Source organism: Elephas maximus, chromosome 4, assembly GCF_024166365.1.
Source record: "Elephas maximus indicus isolate mEleMax1 chromosome 4, mEleMax1 primary haplotype, whole genome shotgun sequence".
NCBI classification, from domain to species: domain Eukaryota; kingdom Metazoa; phylum Chordata; class Mammalia; order Proboscidea; family Elephantidae; genus Elephas; species Elephas maximus.
This window is the reverse complement of record NC_064822.1, coordinates 159,445,236-159,462,184: the sequence shown is the minus strand read 5'-3', so window position 1 is coordinate 159,462,184 and position 16,949 is coordinate 159,445,236. Positions and strand designations below refer to the sequence as shown.

The window sequence follows — 16,949 nt, the reverse complement described above, 5'->3', positions numbered from 1 at the left end:
ACAATGTCATTATAAATGAAGAAAAGATTGAAGTTATCAAGGATTTCATTTTACTTGGCTCCACAATCAACACCCATGGAAGCAGCAGTCAAGAAATCAAACAACGCACTACACTGGGCAAATCTGCTACAAAGGACTCTTTAAAGCGTTAAAAAACAAAGATGTCACCTTGAAGACAAAGGTGCTCCTGACCCAAGTCATGGCGTTTTCAATTGCCTCATATGCATGTGAAAGCTGGACGATGAATAAGGAAGACAGAAGAAGAATTGATGCCTTTGAATTATGGTGCTGGCCAAGAATATTGAATATACCATGGACTGCCAAAAGAACAAATCTGTCTTGGAAGAAGTACAGCCAGAACGCTCCTTAGAAGCAAGGATGGCAAGACTACGTCTCACATACTTTGGAGAAGGACATCATGCTTGGTAAAGTAGAAGGTCAGAGAGAAAGAGGAAGACCCTCAACGAGATGGACTGACACAGTGGCTTTTTATGGGCTAAAGCACAGCAAAGATTGTGAGGATGGTGCAGGACCAGGCAGTGTTTCGTTCTTTTGCACCCAGTGTTGCTATGAGTCGGAGCTGACCCGATGGCACCTAACAACAACTACAACAGTCCTCTCCCCTGAGGACGCAGCTTCCCTTTCAAGGGCTGACTGCTTCCTTTCCCCATCATAGATGTCCTGCTTGTGTCTTACTGCTTCTTCTGGATGATTCTTCTTCTCTCTTTTCAAAGCCCCCCAGCTTTGAAGTTCATGCCGCTAGATTACACTACCCAGCAATCCTCCTTGTTGTCATCATCTCCAGACGTCCTGATCACTTACCCTCATCTTGACTATTGACCTCCTCACTCTCTCCAACACTGCTCTTATCATTGTTCTTGGTGACTTCAATCTCCACAGAGATGATTAATCAATCTAATCCTCTGACACCTCAGTCCCTTGACCTTCTTTCTGCCAATGATCTTGTCCTCCATCCTAATTCTGAGACACAATCAAACCCTAGACCTTGTCATTACCAATAACTCCACTCCGCCCATGATCTCAATTTCAAGTCCCCACTACCTCCCGCCTTTCCAGTTCCCCAGCTCTAACAATTCTTAAACCTAACTGCCAACTCCAATGCATTGATTCTACCATCTCTTTGCATCCTCACTTCCTTTGTGTCCCCACTTCCTTCCTCAACCAGCCTAGAGTCCAGGGTCCACTATTAAAATGATCATTAAAGTCAGTCTTGGCATACATCTCAGCTCCTTTGTCCTTCTTTCCCCTCCTGATATATTTCCTTGCAAAGCTCAAAAAAAAAACCAATTACCATCGAGTTGACTCCAACTCATGGCGAACACATGTGTGTCAGAGGAGAACTGTGCTCCACAGGGTTTTCAATGGCTAATTTCTTGAAACTAGGTTTCTAGGCTTTTCTTCCGAGGTACCTCTGGGTAGACTCAAACTTCCAACCTTTTGGTTAGTAGTTGAGTGTGTTAATTCTTTGCACGACCCAAGGGCCCTAGCAAAGTCCCAACTGTGGTTAAATCCAACTCTCCCCTATTCTATGCCTAAACTAACAGAGCTGAACATGGCTTAAGAAAAGCAAAATCATGCTTATTACTCAATTCAAAGGCAAGACCACGAACCTAAGTGGGCCCACTGCAGCCTGGCACTCATTCTTTACTTCTCTAATCGATTCTCTCTCCCACTCTCCTATTTCACACTTCTCTCCTCTCTCTTAAACTTCCAATTCTTCCTCCTCAAGTCTGTGTCTCAAGTCACTGAGAAAGTCATAAACAATATGAAAAGGCATTGCACATCCTTTCACCACCTACTTGGTCCTGGCCCATGTTCTTCACCTTGTCCTCATTACTAAGAATGAACTGCCCATGCTCCTGTCTGAGGCTGCCCTCTCCACTGGCACAGTAGGTCATATTTTCTTTCCCTGCTGAAAGACAACACTCCACAACTCTCTCTTCTCTCCCCTGTATCATCAGTTTCTCCCGCTCTACTGGAAACTTCCCAACAGCACAAAAACACACTGTCATTTCATGCATCTTGAAAAATCAAAACTCTCTGGACTTCACTTTCTCCTCCAGCATCTGCTCCATGTTTCTGCTGTCTTTCTCAGGAAAACTCCTCTAATGAGTTGTCTCTGCTCACTGTCTTCTTCTCTTCCCATTTCCTCTTGTGGCTTCAGCACCACTCCACACAACTGCCTTTGTCACAGTCACCAATGACCACCTGCTAAGTCCAATAATCAATTCCCTTCTCTTTCTTGACCTCCTAGCAGCATCTGGCACAGTGGATCGTTCCCTGCTCCTTGGCTTCCAGGAAACTACTCTCTCCAGTTTTTTCTCTTCCCTTTCTAACTCCTGCCTCCTCATTTCTTTTTCTACTTCCTCTTTATCTCCCTGACCCCTGAACATTGCAGCACTTCAAAGCTCAGTTCTCAAACTTCTTCTCTTCTCAATCTACACTCATTCCCTTGTCTAGTCTTAAGACTTCTTTAAGTACCATCTAAACACTACCATGTCACCCATGTTGGATAGGTTTCGGCAGAGCTTCCAGACTAAGACAGACTAGGAATAATGGCCTGGTAATCTAGTTATGAAAATTAGTCAATGAAAACTCTATTTTCCAATATAGTGCTAGAAGATGAGCCCCCAGGTTAGAAGGCACTATACAATGGAATTAACAATGGACTGAAATATGCCAATGATCATGAAGGTGATACAGGACTGATTAACTTTTCATTATGTTGTACACGGAGTTGCCATGAGTCAGAACTGACTTGATGGGAACTAACAACAACAACAACAACAAACACTACCAAATCCCGATTCATATCACCAGCCTGGACATTACCCGTGAACCCCAGACCTGCACTGACCAATTCAGTAGCTATTACCTACACATGGCTATTTAATCACCACTGTTGGAATCAACTGAACAGCAACTGGTACTATCGCCAAGGAGCCCTGGTGGTATAGTGGTTAATTAAGTTTGGCTACTAACGGAAAGGTCAGTGGTTTGAACCTACCAGCTGCTTTGCAGGAGAAAAAAACCCTGGCAATCTGCTCCCGTAAAGATTACAGTTTAGAAAATCCTACGGACCAATTCCACTCTGTCCAATAGGGTCCTATGAGTTGGAATCGACTCGATGGCACACAACAACAACAACCACTATCACCACCACCACCACCATCAGCACCGTTACCATCACCATCACCATTATCACCACTGCCACCCTCATCATCACCACCATCATCATCACTACAACTGTTGCTGAATTAACTCCTGCATGTCCAAACCAAAAACCCAGCGCTGTTGAGTCGATTCCGACTCATAGCGACCCTATAGGGCAGAGTAGAACTGCCCTGTAGAGTTTCCAAGGAGCACCTGGTGGATTTGAACTGCCCACCCTTTGGTTAGCAGCCATAGGACTTAACCACTACGCCACAAGGGTCTCCTGTCCTGCATGTAGCACCATAAATAAAGAACCTACATGAATGGACTGGATCTGAAAGATTATGGCAAACCACTTAGTGGGCGTGGAACGATAAAGCGCTTTTCAGGATCAGTTAATTTCTCAAACTCTGGTCTTCAGCAAGTGACAAGAAGAAAACGTTCCTACCCAATTACAATTATTCATGAGAATTTTCCTGGCCCTGCTTCTTTTGTCTGCCAGTGACTCTGATGCAAACAGCCCATAAGGAAGCGCAGCAAAAGGCAAGGGCAATTATGCGTCTTGCTGCCTCTTGGATTTTGACTTCCTCCATGAACTCTTACTTAATTCCATCCCCATATTTTCAGTTTGTTTTCTGAACCTCTTGATTATATTATATTGTATTTCTTCCTCTCCCTTCATTGCACTTGGCTTCCTCCCCTTGCCACGCTCCCCAATTCTCTCTCCAGTCCTCTTTTCTATCCCCAAACTGCCCCTTGTTCAGCCTTCAGCTTCTCTACACCTGATCTGCTCTTTCTTATCCTTTTCACCTTTAAAAACTGAAAGCACCAAACTGACAGACACTGTTAGGTTTTTTTTTTTTTTTTTCTTTTCCTGCCTGAGCTGCAGCTAAGGCTCTCTCCTCCTCGCTTCTATAGCAAGAGCCGGTGTACTGGGTTGCCATGGCAACAGCGAATCCAACCAGGCCCCAGCTACACTAGGAGCTGCTAGGAGCTGCTATGACGAGGAAGCCAATACAAGTCGCCCCCGAGCCTAGATGGGTCATGAACATTGTAATTCAAGACCAGTTTGGGCATATTCTGCCAGTTGACCAAGGTTGTACATCAGGCCCAGGGCCATACCGCCTATTCGGAGACAACACCATCAATAATCAGGCTTCCACAGAATCAATAGGATACATGACATTATAAGAATTCATTTGAAAATTTTCACACATCCCTATTCTTTTCTCTTCTCTGAGGGAGAACCTTTTGCCTCTCTCTTGAGTCTTGGGGAACTCTAGAAAGTAAAAGCAAAACGGACCCTCTTAATGCCACATGTCCCCTCTTCTACCTCCCCCCACCCTCCCCACCCCCCAGATTGCTAAACTCTGTGTGGCCCAGGTCCAACAATTTAGTAGAAATGACATGGCCTGGAATATCTTCGAGAATTAATTAGGATTACACAATGATATTTTAGTCAGCGAGGAGATCAGTTCCCTCAGGTCACTGAAATGGATTGTTAAGTAGGGCAACAAGTGTTCCCTGTCTGAGACTTTTTGGAAAATGTGAGCTAGTGAGAAACGGGTTCAGGAAATACCTTTGTAGCAAGTGACACCAACCGCAGTGTGGGTCTGCTGCCGTTAAACACTCCGTACAGGATTTATGTTTACTGCAGTTTGCAACACGAATTCTCCTAACCTAAAAGTAAAGATGGTAGTGGTTCAGACAGAATTATAAGCAACACCCAAAAAAACTACAACACCTTATCAGATGAAGAGCCAAAAAGGGCATATTTACCAACTCAAACTCTTAATGCCTCCATAATTACATTGGGCAGTGGTTCTCAAGTTCTAAGGTTTGAAGCAGATGTATCAGAATGATCTGTACATGTTTCCCGACCCTCTGCCACTCTGACTTAGGAAGCCTGGGGGTGGGGCCTAGGAATCTGTATTTTCAAGAGCTCTCTCAGGTGAGTCTGATGTGCAATCAGGTTTCCAATCTGCTAATAATTTCTATAGGGATCAGAGAATCAGGTCACCCGGTTTGCATATAGAAACTGTCAACGTGTGGTTAGTGGTACCTTGGGAGTAAGTATCTGGGGATACAAGAGGTTCTGCCCCAGGAGCGTTAGCATGAAGCTAGCACCAGATGTGGAAATGGGAAGAGGCAGGAAGGCAGTTCTTCTCTGTGCTATAGGGTCACTATGAGTTGGAATGGACTCAACAGCAACAGGTTTTTTGTTTTTACACCTCTGTCAGGGGTGGCTCCGTCACCTCAGCTCCTGGCTTGCTTGATCACACTCCCTCCACTGAAACTGAGAATAAAAGAAACAGGGGAGTACTAAGTCACTTTCCTGCCCCTAGAATTGCCTCTTCCAGTTGTCTGGAAACAGCAGCCCACAGAGCTGGCACCCACGCTGGGCAGACTCAGGCATCTGAGGCATTTGGTCACTCAGTCAGAGCCTCAGAGCAGGGTGGTGAGAGGGGCCTGAGCATGGCAGGGCACCTTTTCTGCAGGCAAAGTCACACAGCGGGTAGTAAGGACACTTGTGGAACTCATTACGCCAAGAAGTTGTACACATTAGAAAGTATAAGTAACTTCTTAAAAAGGTTAGGGAAATGTACAGCTCTAGAAGGGGTTTATGAGGAAAATGAGGTATATCCTTCAATTCTAAGCTGACTACAGAGAGGATGACCATGCCCTTCCATTTCACAGCTCTTGATGCTCTGACAGACATACTGGGTAGGCAATGAACCTGAGCCAGAATTAACCAGAATGTGGATACTTCCTTGCAGATCACAAATCGTCTTTTTAAATTCTGGGCAATTTTAATAAGCGTCACATAATCTCTCTAAACTTGTTTCCTAATCTATAAAATGGTGATGGTAGTGCTGACTTCACTGGGATATACAAACATTGTCTGGTACATACTAAATCCTTAAATATTTGGCTATTATTATTATGTGAAAAAAGTGTACTGTGGTCCAATAAACGTATGAAACCATAGACTGAAAAGCTAAAGAAGTTTCCTTAGCACAAGGCTCTGAGACCGTTGGAATATGTTGAACACCGTGACACTCCAGGGAGGGTTATAGTAAGTAACATCTGGTCCTAGGACCACTTTTGCTCAGGACATCTAGTGGAATATGAGTCTCCAGAACATTCTTTGATGACTACTACTCAGTGCATTTAAACATACAAACACGTCATGTTATGTAAAAGAGAGGACATAATAAATAGTGCGTTAGGCCTGCTTCTCTATTTACTAACACACCACAGTGATTATTCCACATCGGCTGACATATCTCCATGTTGTTATTTTTAAAGGCTACATATTGTAACATTCTAAGGATGTTCTATGGGTTAGTTTGACTGTCAGTCTATCCCCAAGAGTTTAGGAAAGGATGTTCTTTGGGTCTTGTCTCTCTAGAGGTTACACTGGGTATGAATTCAGGGACAACAAGAGTCTTACTAATGGGGTTTCGCAGTAATCCTAAATGCAGGATTCGCTGAATCCTAAATGCTCTCCTTAGGACTTCAGGCTTTGAATGATCAGAGCCCAGAACTTTTTACCTTCCAATAAATGAGGACTTGCTGACACTGGTGGCTCTCACATTGATTTCCAGTCTAAGGTCCTGGGCTGGGGGCCCATAAAAGTAGTAATGAGGACTTACGAGTTATTTGCAATATTTCAAAAAGCCAAATGGAAAACATGCACAGATAAGCAAGACTTCAAGTTTCTTTGCTTTTGGCTGGAATTTTATCAGCTCTGTGGGGTAGCACCGTCTGTACCCTGACTGGCAGTTCTGAGATGTGCTTTCATAAGTAAAGCCTGGGAATGGGAATCATTACTTGATACATACAATGTGTTGAGTAGACACAAACCTTTCAAATATGGGATTCCTGGGAAACAAACATAAAAAAAAGTGTTTAAAATAGCAAAGTAAGGTGGCCAAGGTGGCCAAGAAGATTCCGTGTGGGGAGGAGCGGGTTTACCAAGGTACGTAACATTCAGATGTAGCCATCTCAGCGTGTTCATTGTTCAATGGACAAAGGGCAAAGGATATAATACGGCCATTTAAGGAATACCAGAGGCTACAAAATGTTTGCACACCTACTTGTGGCTCTAAAAAACACATGACGTAGACTGATGTTATCATATTCTCCATCAAATGATTGAGAGAAAAAGAATAGAAAATCGGGCTGAGGACCTTGGTTGCATCCATTATATAAGTCTCGGTTATATTCTTTGCACTGTGGATGTTCGAACAGTCCTGCGTCAAAACCACCATGCCAGAATGGCCTGTTTTCACAAATTCGAGATTTGATCTCATTTAGCATAGGCTCTAGCATCAAGGCAGAGTTTAAGTTCTAATTCTGACAAGGCCTAACTTAGGTACAGTCAGTTCTCATTATTTATAGTAGTTATGCTCTACAAAGTCTCCTCGAACACTGAATTAGCAAATACCAAACCACTACTCTTGGGGAAATACAGGGGAGGTCTCTGTGAGCCTCCGGTCACAACACTTTCATAAACCGATCAATACATAACCTTGTTTTGTATGTGTTTCTGTTTAAAGGCACCTTATTCAATATACATTGTTGATTCATTAACATTGAACTCACTACCAATAGCACTGTAACTCATGCCTGAATGAAGTTTGCCTATCACATGTACTTTTTCTGTAAGGCATAAAAACATATCACGGTCTTCTTGTGCACAGGAACACTAGACAGCACTTCAGCACTATGGCTTGGGGGCCACTTTAAGCAGTGCAGTCACCAGTGAAAAGCATAAAAACGGGAAAAACATGGTGCTTAAATAGACCACAAAAAGGACACTTGTTAACAGTAAGAGAGCTGAAACAAGAAGGGAGAGTGCTGCCCTGTTCGACCTTAGCTGTGAATGTGTGCATTGGCAACTTAAATTTCTGGCTGCTCTGGACGTATGCATGCTGCCAAATGACTGCAAAAGCCTCTCGAGTATTGATATTTTGGGGTTACAAATAAATTTTAGTGAGCAGGCAAATTTGCAAATACTATCTGCAAATAATGAGAACTGACTGTATGTCCTTGAGTAAGTTATTTAATCTCTCCAAGTCCTAGAATCTTCATCTATAAAACAAGAGTAACTTCATCTCATTAAATTATTAATATATTTCATTAACGCTGTTTATTATGTACGTCTGTGTGTGTACATATATATATATATACATATATATTCAGACATTATATATCTCGAAAGAGACCATGCTTAGAACAGTCACTAGTACATAGTCAGTAGGGACTCAGTAAAATTAGTTTCCTCTCCCCTTCCCTTGGTAAAAGAACTTTATATAGATGAATAAAATGTAAAAAGGTATTATTTTTTATTTCAGGAAGCAGAAGCAAGAAGAAAAACTAAAACAGCCAGATAAATTAAGAGAGGGAGGGCAAGGGCCATATATTTCCTGGCTCATGAATGTGTATGAGATGGTGGCCTGATATTAACCCCAAATTCCAAGCCCAGTCTCACCGGGTATATTCATAAATCCATCTAACCATTCAGTGCCCACACGACAAATGTGGAAATTCAGTTACCTTGCTGATTACGCGCCCATTTGCAAGCGCACCCACTTCTGAAAAACTTGGCACTGGAAATAGAGCCAATAATAAAATCGTCTAAATAGGCAATATTTTTTGCTTACTTACTGACATACGGTTTTAGTTCCATGCCTGTGCACCGCTATGGGTCTCCTCCAAGCCTGCGGCAGTGCCCAAACTCGGTAGCTCAAAGGAAAAGCTTCACTACTGGTTAATGACATCAATTAAACCATTTTTATTCATCAGTCAGAAGCAATAACTACTATTTCCACATACCTCTTTCCCAGCTGTTAGATAGATGTAGCTATTATTCACTGGGTCAGGAACAAGTTTGTAGAAAACAGGTGTTTCTTCTTTAATTTCGTAGATAACCTCTGGACAATTTGAAGTCAAATTCTCAGCAAGAATAACCTGTTTTTTGGTTGTTTTTTCAAAAAGAGAAATAAGATTTCTATTAAATACTTTGAATAGCTGACAGATGGCAAAATTCATAGCTTGATTCTAAAACCACACCCTTTCTTACTCACTGCATATTATTGGCTAAGGTACCATGTTTCTCATTCATCCTCTTGTGCCTTGGTTGCAACAAGGCTGGTAATAACAAGCACAGTAATTCTGCTTTGGTAGGGGACAATGTCACACACACACACAAAAGCCACTCTTCAAATGCTGGGGCAGTAGTCTCACCTGTGGAAGCTCACTGTCCACAATTACAGACCACATCTGGCCCTATCAGAAGCCACAGATGATAGTTTCATTAACACAAAGCCAAGAGTGACCTTAAAACTAAAGGAAGTAGGCTCAGAATATATAGGCATGTGTTACTCTGATTTTCCTACATGATTCTACATGGTCACGCATTTTAAAGTATCCAGGACAACTTAACAGGTATAGATAGATAGGTATGTTTTTACATATAAAGTGTAAACAAGTGTGACTCAGTGACTGCGAAACTGGACATACCTGAGTTTCAATTTCTTGAGTCAACAAACATCTACTGAACACCCACTATGTATCAGACACTGTTCTGGGTGTTTGAAAAATGGAAGTGATGAAAATGGAAAAAGAAAAAAAATTTCTTGCCCATATAAAATTTACATTCTTGTAGGGGGGGTGTAATAGTTAAAAAAAAAAAATAGTTATTAACAATAAAATTATTAACAGCTTAATGAATTTGTTTAAAAAATAAGTAAATTATACAATACACCATTGTTTTGCTAGTTGCTGTCATGTTGGCTCTGACACATGACAACCCTATGCACAATAGAATAAAATGCTACCCGGTCCAGCACCATATCTGTTGTGATCTATTGGATTTTCATGGGCTGATTTTCAGAAGTAGATCACCAGGCCTTTCTTCCTAGTCTGTCTTAGTCTGGAGGCTCCACTGAAATCTGTCTATTGTAGGTGACTCTGCTGGTATCTGAAATACCGGTGGCATAGCTTCCAGCATCACAGCAACACGTAAGCCACTGAAGCACAATAAACTGACAGATGGGTGGTGGATAAAATATACTAGAAGGTAATAAGTGATATGGGACAAGACAAAGAGGGGTGAGGGTGTGGGGAACACATGTTCAGGGCAGGTCTCATTGAGAAAAAAAAAGGTGGCATTTATTCAGAGACTTGCAGGAGGTGACAGAGCGACCATTCAGATATCTGGAGGAAGCATGTTATTAAAAGAGGGAACCACCAGTACAATGGCCCTGAAATGGGAGGAGGCCAGCGTGGCTTAAGGTGAGCCAGTGAAGTAGAGAGGAGTGAACATCAAAGTCAAAGAGGTAAGAAGGGCTGATAACATAGGGTCTTGTAGGCCTGTGTGCAGACTTTGCCTTTTACTCTAAGTGAGAGAGAGGGAGCCATGCAGAGCTTTGAGCAGAGGAATGACATTGATCTGACAGATCAGAGTTATGAATTAAAAGGACCACTCTGGCTGCTGTGATAGAACAGGGTTTGAGGCATACGTATGAAGACGAGTCAGGAGACTATTACAATAACCCAGGAAAGATATAATGGTGGCTTGGGCTTGGTTTGCATCTTGATTCTACCATTTAAGTAGCTGTGCTACTTTGAACTAGTAACTTGATTAACCTTCCCAGGTCTCAATTTCCTCATCTCTGTAATGGGGCTAATAATGCCTTCCTTATTTATTTATTTTTTTTTTTATGTAAAGTCATTGTAAGGATCAAATGAGAATTTTGAAAGATGCTCAGCACATAATCAACACTCAATAGATAATAATCTATTACTAGATTGCAAACTCCTTGTGGGTAGGGACCATGCCTTAGTCATCTTAGTCATCTTTCCACCTATCACTTTGCCCAATATAATACCTTAAAGGTGCCCAACATTGTCAGTTTGAACACATCAGATATAATATCTGTACACACATCTTTACCTCTGTGGACATCAATTACTTTGGCACACGGTTTGAAAAGAAAAAATTGGCATGTGAGATTCTTTGCAGACAAAGTCTACTTTCATCTATCTATTGATCAGTAATATGACTGTTACTTGCATATCCTGATGACAATTAGAAATTCGCTCTTTAATTAGAGGCTCCTTATCACTTTGGCACACAGGCAATCTCTCTGCACTCACCCTCGCTCTCAGGACCTGGGCCTGAGTCTGGCTTTGCCCTGCAGTCAGTGACTCCCTTCTATTATCAACTTTGAGTCAAGTCTAAGTGTATCTGGTGCAACTAGCGGCTCATTTGGAGCCCCCAAACTGCTACCAAATTTAGTAGCAGCTCTGCAAAAGTCAATTTCACTAGCCAAATATGTTAAATACGACTTAAAAACAAAAACAGAAGTAGTTTGGTCTTAAGGAAGGTGGGAAAATCTGTGCCTCAAGTAACTTAAAAATGACTCTAGAACCTCACTGTCCAATATGGTAGCTACTTGTAACATGTGGCTATCTAAATGTATGTTGAATTAAAATTTCAGTTCCTGGGTCACACTAGCCACATTTCAAGTCCTCACTGGCTACATATGACTAAACCCAGTGCCGTCGAGTCGATTCTGACTCACAGCGACCCTACAGGACAGAGTAGAACTGCCCCATAGAGTTTCCAAGGAGCACCTGGCGGATTCGAACTGCCGACCCTTTGGTTAGCAGCCATAACACTTAACCACTATGCCACCAGGGTTTCCGACATGTCACTAGTGGCTACTATATTGGAGAATCCAGATATAGAACATCTCCATCATCATGGAAATTCTACTGGACAGCACAATCCTATAGAAAACTATGAGTGAAGGGAGCCATCAGGCAATCACTGACTGAGGTGTGGGCTTGCCAGGTTCTTGTCTTTCCATCTCTGATTCATCAGCTTTATTAATCAGCTAATATTCAAACAGCTGATCCTGTTCCTGGTTGTATAGAAGAGGAGAAACAGGAAGCTAGTTTAAAGAAAAATATTCTCAAGTGAGGCTCCAGAGAAGAAAGCCTGCTGCCCTGGTATCTCTTGAGGAAATCATCACGTCAAAAGCATCACTTGGCAGCACCACCTATGAAGTATTCTTGCCAATGAAGCTGAGCCCGGATCTCATCAATCCTTTAGTGCTAACTTCCATTTACAAAAAGAACCAAACCCACTGCCATCAAGTCGATTTTGACTCATAGCAACCCTATATAGGACAGAGTAGAACTGCCCCATAGGGTCTCCAAGGCTATAAATCTTTATCGAAGCAGACTGCTACATCTTTCTCACGGAGCAGCTGGTGGATTTGAACTACCTACCTTTTAGTTAGAATCTGAGAGCCTTAACCACTGAGCCACCATGGCTCCTAGCTCCATTTAGCATTAGAAAACAGAAGGGATAGAGGAACAAGCTAAGTGACAACACAAGAAAACAAACAGCCAAACCCACCATGTGAGACATTCTATAGAACAAAGAATCTCATTTTTTTAATATGTCAATGGCAGGGAATTAAATGAAGGAAGAGGGTTGCTGTAAATTAACAGAGACAGAACAACCACATGTGATTTGAGGACCTTGTTTGGACACCCATTTGAACAAAACAATTGCAAAAAAAGGCATTTTTGAGTCAATCAGGGAAATTTAATTATAAGGGCTGGATATTAGATAATTCTAGGAAATTACCGGTAATTTCATTAGGTGTGATAATGGGCATTATGGTAATGTCAGAAAATGGCCATAGTTTTTTTAGAGATGCATAGTGAAATATGTAGGGTGAAATGACATAGTATTTGGGATTTGCTTTAAAATACAAAAGTAGATATTTTATGACCCCAGTTATATGAAATATCTAGGATAGGCAAATACATACAGATGAAAGTAGATTAGTGGCCACCAGGGGCTAGGGGAAGAGGGGCCTGGGGAATTATTGCTTAGTGGGTACAGAATTTCTGTTTGGGGTGATGAAAAGTTTTGGAAATAAATAATGGTGATGGTTACACAAAAACAACCAACTAAAAACAATTCACAAAACACTGCCGCATAGAACATTTTAAATGAATTAAAACTGCAGTGCAATTTTTATTGGGGGCTTATTTCATTTGCTCTTAGAGTGTGGTTGATGCAGACAGGTGGGAGCTGGAAAGTTTGTGTAGTGCTGATGCATTTATTTGACACCTTGGAGATGAGGCATCAGTAGTCACTCTAGAACTCTGATTTATGGCAGGGTAGCTTTTCTTCCTCCCTCCCTCCTTTCTTTCTTCATTCCTTTTTGTAATTACCAAAGTATACTGTGTGCCAAAGTTTACCCACCAGTTTCCAGATCAAGCTACCTAGAGTGGCCTACACTGAAGCTTGTCCTGACAACTATTGATCCTGGGTGTAAATTGTTAAGTTTCATTGACGGTGGGAATGGGACTTCCCTGTAAGGCAATTCAGAATTACCTATCAAAATTATAAAGCACATACTCTTGGGTCCCATAGCCTCTTGTATATGTGTGAAATGATATATGTATATGAATATTCATTACAGCATCATGTGTTACAACAAAAGATTGAAAACAATCTCAGTATTCAACAATAGGGGACTGGTTAAATAATGTAATACTATTTAGCCACAAAAAATAATCAGAAAACTCTTCACATATTGATATGTTATAAACGCTAAGATATTATCTCATATGAAAAAAGCAAAAACAACATATGTAGTATGCTAACATACCAGTGATCATGAACATCGGCTTAGGACTAGGCAAGGTTTCATTCTGTTATACAGAAGGTCACCATGAGTCAAAACTGACTCAATGGTAGCTAACAACAACAACATTTATTTAATACGAGAGAGAAAGAATATCTTCCTCTTTTGCTTGTAGGAAGTCCCTGGGTGGTACAAACTGTTAATGTTTTTGGCTGCTAATCAAAAGGCTGGAGGTTGAAGTCCACCCAGAGGCTCCTTGAAAGAAAGGCCTGGCAATCTACTTCCAAAAAATCAGCTACTGAAAACCCTATGGAGCACAGTTCTACTCTAACACATGCAAGACTGCCATGAGTCAGAATCAACTTGACAGTAACTGGTGGTTACGGTTTTTGCTTGTAGAGCCCCTTGCCCATTGCTGTTGAGTCGATTCTGACTCATAGCAACCTTATAGGACAGAGTAGAACTGCCCCATAGGGTTTCCAAGGAGCAGCTGGTGGATCTGAACTGCTGACCTTTTGGTTAGCACCAGCGCTCCATTGCTTATGTGTGTATGCGTATATATATAATTCTGGAAGGATACCCAAGAAACCGATCTCATTGTTTGCCTCAGAAGTCAGGAATGGGTGACTCTCACCATATACTATACTGAGTTCTTTTGAGTTTTGAACTATGTCAATGTAATTATCATAAAATACATACAATTTAATTTTTTACCATGTTTGAGGATGAATGGGAGAATTGTTTTTTCTTTTTGCTAGCTCATGCAGCGAATGATCATCATAACCCTGAGGACAGAACAAGAAGGGAGTTTAAATGTTTTATTATAAGGGACCCATATGTGCTAGAAGGAGCGGTTAGGGATCCCTGCTTCTGTAATCCTTAGAGTCTATCTCTCTCAGATGACTACGGGACAGGAAAGAGATGGTTCCTCTCCTCCTCCTCCAGGTTCCTATTAATATCACCTCTTCCTCATCCACCCCCAGCCCAGCCCCAGCCCAGGGGCACCAATAGAGCACTTGGACCTCCTAACTGCAAAATTCTTGACAACATCAGTACAGCAGAGGAAGCCAGCACGACTGGAGCAAGGGAAACGTTTCTTCCTCAGCTGGGTTTAGCCAGGCAGCCTCGGAGAAGGAGCGTGATCAGTAAGACAATGCAAGTATTAAGAGTGAATCACAGAGCCCCAAAATTGATTGAATTTTGCATAAAAGAAACCTCATCCAATTCACACACCGCCCCCCACCCCCACCCTTGGGCATGATGTGGATTTTTATCTATTGCTTCCAGGGTATGACTTGAATATAGGTTATTCTGAAGTCAACCTGAGCCACCTCCATGTATAGCCATTGTATATTCTTATATACCCCTTCATCCTTTGGGTCTTAAATGTCACCTCCTCTAAGAAGCCCTCCCTGATTGCCTGTCTACCACACCCTGTGGTTACTCTATTCCATCACTCTGTGTTCTTCATAGCACTTATCACTATCTGAAATGACTTTATCATTGATTTCTCCATTTATTTGTTTTCAGTCTCTTTCCCCACCATGGGAGCAGGGGCCTTGCCTGTTTTGTTCACTTTTATATTCTCAGCACCTAGAACAGTGCTTGGCACATAAAAGGTGCCTGGTAAATATTTATTAAAAGAAAACAAATGACTGTATTAGCATTCACCATTTCATAGGGCTCTTTAGATATTTCTTTCTGAAGGCTGTGTAGAAAACAAATTTTCCCCGACGGAGGATTTCAGCACATGTCAACATATTGCTTCTGTTGACATCTTCCTGAAGTTTCATGGTAGCTGATTAACTAGCCTTGGGATTTTTGCTGCATACAAAAAACCCTCCCCAGCTACAGTCCTGAAAGTAACCAAGTACAGACTTTCACACCAGACCCTTGCATTACAAGTTCAGTACCATCCACAGACAGGACACCACAGTGAAGGAAACGGGGGGGGGGGGAGTGGGACGACGGAGAAGAATTAAACAAAAGTCCATTTTTTTTTTCCTTTACTCTCACTATGAAATAGGAGAGCGATGGGTACTCAAAAAGCTACAAGATTCTACACCAAATTAATTTTCTTATGCCTTATTCAAGAGCCCTGGTAGTGCAGTGCTTAAGCACTCAGCTGCTATCCAAAAGGTCGGTTGTTCGAACCCGTCAGCTGCTCTGTGGGAGGAAGATGTGCCAGTCGAGCTCTGTAAAGATTACAGCCATGGAAACCCTATGGGACAGTTCTACTCTGTCTTATAGGGTTGCTATGAGTGGAAATCAACTTGACAGCACACAACAATATGCCTTATTCTATGGGGCTAACTAGTTGAAAGGTAAACAAATCAACCCTTCTCATTTTTTTTCTATAAACAATTTATAAGAAACACTAAAATAAATAAATAAATAAAAGAAACATTGAGATGTAAGCCCCCCCACAGACAGTCACACATACAAAAGAAAGCAAGGTGAACATCCAGTAGTGCTTAATATGCTTCAGTAGTTAGGAGTAATAAAGATGAAATATAAAAATTAAGGCAAATTCCTCTTTCGTTTCCAATCTACTCATTTCAATGTAAGTAATAAGAGATGCATACAGCCTGAGCCAAAGGTACTCAATTTGTGGATTACGTGGGAGTAATCGTTCTAAATTGGGGAGTCCCTGCAAACCCACAAACTGGAAGGAATGAGGTGGGGGGTGAACCTTGAAACAGGCTTCATATGACATTCTAAACAGCTAAACATGAGCCCGTTTCCAAGTTGTGACACTTCCTGCTGCTTTTACTTTTTAGTTCATTACCTTAGCTCAGTGTCCCCCACCCTCACCGCACCCCACATCTGGCCTCAGGTCCTGTCCTGGGTTCTTCAAGGCCTCCTTTTCCTTATTGGAACCTTCTGTGGGAGTATAAATAGAGCCTGTCCTTATAAAGATTTAATTTTTTGTTGTTTTTTTCTCTTACCTTCACTTGAAAACTTTAATAAGCAGAGTCAAGACAGATCCTTTGGGTATCATTCTGTTTGAATGCAGGAAGAACTTTCTGGAACTGGGTTTAATTTCACTCCATGATTTGGATAAATGAAAGCTTTTTGTGGGGATTGAATTTT

The 16,949-nt window shown here is 41.7% G+C and overlaps 1 protein-coding gene across 1 annotated transcript in view; it reads right to left on the bottom strand.

The window, feature by feature from the left end:
• PLXNC1 (plexin C1) overlaps nt 1–16,949 on the bottom strand; it is a 174,237-nt gene that overhangs the window by 120,847 nt on the left and 36,441 nt on the right. The window contains exons 3-4 of the mRNA XM_049884041.1: nt 9,016–9,150; nt 4,754–4,854 (exon numbers count right to left, since the gene is read on the bottom strand). Of these exons, the coding sequence (XP_049739998.1) occupies nt 4,754–4,854; nt 9,016–9,150 (236 nt within the window). The remainder of the gene's footprint in view (nt 1–4,753; nt 4,855–9,015; nt 9,151–16,949) is intronic.